At 38.9% G+C, this 6,450-nt stretch overlaps 1 protein-coding gene across 2 annotated transcripts; it reads right to left on the bottom strand.

The window, feature by feature from the left end:
- Nucleotides 1-402: 402 nt before the first annotated feature.
- On the bottom strand, nucleotides 403-6,069 carry LOC110909239 (protein SCAR3). Of its 2 annotated transcripts, none has more exons than XM_022154277.2 (9): nucleotides 5,609-6,069; nucleotides 4,797-4,960; nucleotides 4,579-4,702; nucleotides 4,369-4,501; nucleotides 3,973-4,040; nucleotides 1,814-3,887; nucleotides 1,640-1,741; nucleotides 836-943; nucleotides 403-749 (listed from the first exon to the last, which is right to left on the bottom strand). In XM_022154277.2, the coding sequence occupies exons 1-9, from the start codon at nucleotides 5,761-5,763 to the stop codon at nucleotides 705-707; spliced, it is 2,973 nt and encodes a 990-aa protein (XP_022009969.1). In that variant the 5' UTR covers nucleotides 5,764-6,069; the 3' UTR covers nucleotides 403-704. The 2 variants fall into 2 exon arrangements, with proteins under 2 accessions (XP_022009969.1, XP_022009968.1); XM_022154276.2 differs by having other exon boundaries at nucleotides 1,640-1,744; nucleotides 5,609-6,067.
- Between the last annotated feature and the right edge of the window lie 381 nt (nucleotides 6,070-6,450).

The raw sequence follows: 6,450 nt of genomic DNA, 5'->3' as shown, positions 1-6,450 counted from the left end.
TTACATTACAATAATAATATAATCATTTTAAACACTAATCAAATTTGATCTTTACCTGTTTCATTAGATACAATCTACAACTCTTCACCGTAATCACTCTTTATAATTGTATATAGAGCACTTCAACCTCCCAAAACATAATCATGTACATGAAAACGGGTCAATTTAGAGTGTAATAAAGGGAGAACCCGCAACCGCCAAACACGTAATACACAAAAATAAGCTAAAAGTATAATTGGTAAAAAGTCGCTTGGTATGAATTGAAGGCGTAAAACATACTAAATTGTTTCATTTAGAAGAAGTGTGGCACTATTCTTAGTAATAAAGTTTGTGTGATCACAAAAAAGACTTGCCTTGACGGCCGGGCCAACCTGCTAACCTGTTTTGACTCACTAATAAAGATTACATGTCCAACTCGCTCTTGCCATCTCTAGCAACAAGAGCAAACTCTTTTTAAAAGGAACAAAGGTATCTAACAAAGAAGTTGGGTTTGTTTCGAGGGTGCTAACCACTTCGACGGTTTAATATTTGATAACATTAACCGATTTATGGCTATCAATGTAAGATTATTGATCAAAAAATTAAAATAAAAAAAACAACATTATAAACTAATTACAAGGGAATGACAGTATTAACATGTAGGTAACTGTGGAACTGCAAGTTCACCTGAAGTTGGGCTTGTATGCAATCATGTCAGCTGAAACTCAAGTGTCACTCCAGTTATCTTCTCCATCATCACTTCCTACAGCCTGACATGTTTAATAAACATAACCAGTTGACAGTTAGATTTGAGCAAAAACAAACGTTCGATTCTGAAAACGGGAGAGAGGGAAACCTGTCGGATTGCGGTTGCCTTCTCAATTATTGCAGTGACATTAATGCTGGTAGGGCCAGCTTGCGTGGTAGTTACCGGAGCTGTTGAAACTCGTCTTAGATTGCGTGACTGCATGCAATAGAATTGTTAATTAACGATTTAACATGTTAATCACATATTGTAACTTGTAACATAGGTAAGAGTGTATGCATAGGGAAGATTAATCTACAAAAAGAATTAAAACGACATAACTGACTCATGTTCACCACTCTTATGGTTACATGTATTCATAACCTTTGCAAACATGATAAAGAGTAAAATGCCATATTCTTCCTTGAGGTTTGGCCAGTTTTGCAACTTTCGACCAAAGGTTTATTTTTCCGCATCTAGATCCAAAAGGTTTGAAATCTTTCCATTTTCATCCGGCTCGTTAACTCCATCCATTTTTCTCCATTAAGTCAGGAGTATTTCTGTCTTTTTTGTTAACTTAAAGGGCGATTCGGTCTTTTTCAGGGGTATTGGGTCTTTTTACATAAAGTGAAAAAGAGCGGATTTCCCTCTAAGTTAGCAAAAAAGATGGAAATACCCCTGACTTAACGGAGAAAAGTGGATGGAGTTAACGAGCCGGATGAAAGTGGCAAGATTTCAAACCTTTTGGATCTGGATGCGAAAAAACAAACCTTTGGATGAAAGTCGCAAAACTGGCCAAACCTCAGGAACGAAAATGGCATTTTACTCCATATTAAAAGATGAGAGTTTCATAGGGTTCTATAGGGCTTAAGTGGGGATTCGAAAAACATCAAAATAATATAAATGCACGCTTACTTTTGTTCTAATCTGCTGTAGAAAATCTTCCTTTTCGTCTCCCACTTTCCGACTCATAGTGTGAATAGATCCATTTTGAGCACGTAGATTCTGCCAATCTGGCTGCTGGAAACAAAATACAACGTTGTTTACACGTAACCTATTGAGTGAAAATACAGAAAATAGCAAGCTTACCTTGTGCTTAATCATATTGCTGTCGGTTTCAACAGCATTATCCTGTTTTCTTGGAGCTGGCTTCGGTTGCTGAGGGGGCGTAGGCTGTGTAGGTGTCAGGTTCAACGCATAAGTAAACGTCTCCGAGAGATCACCTTCTTTCGCCACCGTCACATCGGGATTTGGTTTAATACCCCGCCATTCCTTTGGCGGCAGAGGCGGTGGAGGTGGTGTGGGCTCCTTGACGTTATTGGTTACCTGGTTTTCTGAAGCTTTCATAGAATCAAGATTTGGAATATCAAATAAAAGACCATGCGGAGAAGATTGAAATCCGATTCCATTCACACGAGCGCTTGAAATTGATTCCGCAGATGAGATGATTGAGATCCTGCCAAAAGCATCATCTAATTCTTGATCCTTGATTCTCGGAGACTCACTAGAATCCCACTGCTCGGAATTTGATTCCGAAGCATGACTATGGGCGTCATCGGATGCATACGGAGATGATCTACAGAACGTGTCATCATCATCAGAATCTGAATCAAACTCGTGTAAAGAACCTGCAGGCTCGGGAACCAACTGAAATGAAGGAAACATGTGTTCGTTACTTTTATCGTCATTGTTATTATTCCCATCTGGGAACGCCAATTTCAGTTTAGAACTCTGGAATCCATCAATAGGCTGGAATGATATCCTCATGTGTTCAAGGGGCGGTGAAGAAGGTGAGATGAACGGGTTTCCATTCCCAAATTGTTCTTTGAAAGGTATCCCGGTAACGGTTTGATACCCTTTACGTATACTTGTATTCTCAGGCACATCGGTTTTCACTGAGCTGGCAAGCCTTTCATTCCCAACAAGTGATATTTGTTTCCTGAAACCATTGACTAATAATCTATTGCTGAATTCAAATATCCGAGATGAATTGATAGGATCGTCTGCCCCGTCAGTTCCAGGTGTCATTGTGCTGGAATCGTTATCACCAGGAAGTTGAGCAAATGATTCAGGTTTGATACCATTGTTGGTGTTTTCTTGACGTGAACGTTGTGTCGAATCGGTTTTGGATTCTTCCACAGGCTCTGAACCAACAGCAGTTGGCAAACCAAAATCTGGAGGTTTCGAAGGTTCTAATCCCAACAGTCCACCATTCGTCCAAAACATAACTGGATTGTTGATTGAAGTTTGACCACCGGAAGTTGACCAGGATGGCATTGGAGACTCATGAGGTCTTATAGGTTCATTCACAAGTGGCTGTAAGTTTGGTTTGTTAGAGCTGGCAACATTCTTGTTCTCTGCGCTTGTAACGACTCTTTCAACTTCTTCAGATTTGAATTTATGAGGAATATTGCATGAACGTTCTTCACCTTCCACATGTGATTCATGGGATATTGACATAGGGCTCAAGTAAGTTTTTTCAGGAACATGAAACTCAAAATTCATTGAATTGTCATCTATGTGACTTTCTTTATTGTCGTTCACATTTGAGGATTGCTTCAGTTCTCTCTTTGTGTGGCAATCTAGATCATTTTCAGATTCTGATTCAATGGTGTTAAGCGCATCCATGTAATAATCAGTTTCACTTTCAATCTCATCATGCTGGCCCCGGATAACGACAGCTGGTGTTGGACGCGCTTGTTCATCTTCAAAGTCAAAATCAAAATGATCAACAACTCTGGAGTTCAGATCTTCCTTATCAATCTTCTCACTTGTAGTACAAGGTATCTCTATAGATTCATTCGGCTGGCCTGCAGAATCTATAATTTCTAACTTTTCATCCCAGGTAATGTAAGCTGACTTTGAGTTTGACCCACTATCCTCTGCTAGATGACTGTTGTGAAAATTTTCATCAAACGAAGCCAAATCAAGATAAGCATTATGTTGCACATTTGAATCAGAAGACGGTTCTTTAGCATTGTTGTCTTCAGATTGTGTTGAGCAGCTTGGACGGAAGATACACTCTATGTAACCAGACCCATTCTTCGAGTCAAAAGAAGTCAAATGGTTAATTTCGGGTTCAATTACGGTTTTTTCCGGAACATGGAATGTGGAAATGTCTTGAGAAGGGGTCTCTTCTAAGTTCGCAGAGCCATACTCCGTTCTGCAGAAAAATTACAATATAAATTCATCAAGGCCTTACCGCATCATAATTCACAAATAAATTTAAGACTTTAAAAGCATCATACCGTTCACTATGCATGATTACTGGAGCGCCACGTGTCACGTCTCTATACCTCGATGAAGATTTCTTTTTCTGCATAAAGTAACCATAGTTTGAATTATATACTTAATATAGAAGCCTATATGGCATATGAACAATGTTTTCAGGACCGGACCGGATGTCGAACCGGTCTCCTCACCGGTCCACTGGTCGGGTCGGCCCGATCGAACCGAGTGATGCCGTAAGTATTATAAAAATAAATAGGTTAAAATTGAAAATTTTTTAATAAAGAACCGGTTCAACTGGCCGGTTTTCCGGTCCGACCGATGGTTCGATTCAAAAGCGGTTCGATAGGGTTGAACCAGACCGGTCCGACCGGCCGGTCCGTTCCAGTTTTCAAAACATTGTATATGAAAAATACCTTGTTTCTTCGAGCTTTTCTTTCTCTCGGGACAGTTTGAAGATGTGCTTCATAAGGTCCAGCCGAAGATCTTTTGAAATAAGTTGGATCTGAATATCTTTTAAAGCAAGATCCCGGGCCCCCAGTATCAAATCTGAAAGTCAACCATGAAGGTCAAACATCTACTACTATCATAGAACTACGATTAAATACCAAACTGCATATTCATACTTGTCAAGCTTGAACAAACGCGGAGGATCATGGCAGTCTTCATACGGCTCCATAACGCAATGTGGCAAGTCACTATAAATGAAATGATTTTGTTCGGTTTTAAGTCGAGTATGCCAGTGAGAACCTAAAATATACGACAAAACAACACAGAATTCAAGTTCATATTCAAATTCATATTAAGGTTTTGAATTCTTAAACTTGATTGGTGTTACTGTTACCAGCTGTGTAAGCGAAATGTAAGTGACTCCTTTGTGCCAAAATAGCCTTCTCTAATGGTGGAAGTTTAGCTTCAACGGTGTGTACTCGTTCTATCAATTTATGACTTCTAGAAGATGTAATTAGCACTTGTTCTTGTAATCCATGAAAAACTTCTGCAGCAAATCTATAAAGCCAATATACTTATTTCAGTTCCCAAATTTAGTTTAGATATGAACAGTAGTCAAATAATCAAATTCTGTTCCACATAAATCATTACACTGAGATGTAAATATAAAATATGTAATGGAAACAGTAGATCAAATCATGTATATTCGCTCGTCAATTTCAGATTGAAGTTAGCCTAAATACTCGGATAACACAAACATTACACTGAGATGCAATATAAACAATAAATCGAATAATGTATTTCCGCTCCGTCAATTTCAGATTCAAGTTAACCTAATCACTCGGAGAACATAAACATTACATCGAGACGCAATATAAACAGTATATCCATTATCAAATCATGTTTTTTCGCTCCATCAATTTCAGACTCAAGTTAACCAGACTACTCGGAGAATATAAACATTACACTGAGATACAATATAACCAGTAAATCAAATCATTTATTTCTGCTCCGTCAATTTCAGATTCAAGTTAACCTACTAAATACTCGAAGGATTTAAACATTACACTGAGATGTAAATATGCAATATAAACAGTACATGAAATCATGTATTTCCGCTAAGTCAATTTCAGATTCAAGTTAACCTAACTACTCGAAGTAACCAAAATTCAGTAACGTAAAAGCAACAGAAGATTAGAAACTTACTCAGCCAGATCGCCTAACTGACGGAGGAGTCCGACGAGTCCGGCGACGGCGACGCCGTCAAGCACCGCCTTCGGATCTTCTCTATTTGTCTCCGTGTACAGCTCCGGCATACCTAAGCCGTACTCGTTTCTCACCTCCACTCTCACCAACGGCATCGTTTCTCTCTCTAAAAATATCGAACTCTGAAAGAGATAGATTCTGGCTATCCGGTGCAGATTCCGGTAACTGCAACCATAAATGTGATGAGAGAGAGAGGGAGAGTGTGTGTGTTAGAGTGTGTAAGTGTGTGAGAGAGAAAAATTAATGAGGAATTTGTAGAGAGAGAGAGAGAGAGAGAGAGAGAGAGAGTAGGTGAGTGGATGGAAGCAGCTTAACTGCTATTGGAGTGAAAGCTCAGGTGAATGGAATTGAAATGAAAATAAGACCAAACGGAGACGACGACGGTGACGTTGCCAACTCTTCAAGCCAGATTTTGGTTCCTAGGGAGGTATCATTGTTTTCTATCTTCAAATTACTCTTTTGCCCTTGTTGTTTTTTTTTAATTACTAGTTTTTTTTTTTTTTTTTTTTTGATAATTACTAGGCTTCTAGTTCTAAATTCTTGTAATAAAATTTTTAGGAACTTATAAAAAGTTTGTGTTTGAAGAGAAACGGTTTCAAATAATAACCAGACCTGACTCGGATTCGACCCAGAATACATTAGTTCGTGAGGCTCTGTGAGATCGTGGGAAATGAGCTCGAGCCTCGTTGGGCTCAGCTCGTTTGCACCTCACCAATGACAATGTGGTATGGAGTTAGTCACATAGAAAAATCTCTTTGCACTGGGATGAGCTAACGGTGTTT

This window comes from Helianthus annuus, chromosome 15 (genome assembly GCF_002127325.2).
Source record: "Helianthus annuus cultivar XRQ/B chromosome 15, HanXRQr2.0-SUNRISE, whole genome shotgun sequence".
Taxonomy (NCBI): Eukaryota; Viridiplantae; Streptophyta; class Magnoliopsida; order Asterales; family Asteraceae; genus Helianthus; species Helianthus annuus.
This window is presented reverse-complemented; position numbering and strand designations above follow the sequence as displayed.

Excerpts from the sequence above, each read along its gene's own strand:
- LOC110909239 (XM_022154276.2), bottom strand. The coding sequence starts at position 5,763 with ATGCCGTTGGTGAGAGTGGAGGTGAGAAACGAGTACGGCTTAGGTATG. Across the intron at positions 4,502-4,578 it reads CGTTTGTTCAAGCTTGACAA|ATTTGATACTGGGGGCCCGG; the intron begins GTATGAATATGC and ends GTTGACTTTCAG. Across the intron at positions 4,041-4,368 it reads GAAAAGCTCGAAGAAACAAG|AAAAAGAAATCTTCATCGAG; the intron begins GTATTTTTCATA and ends TACTTTATGCAG.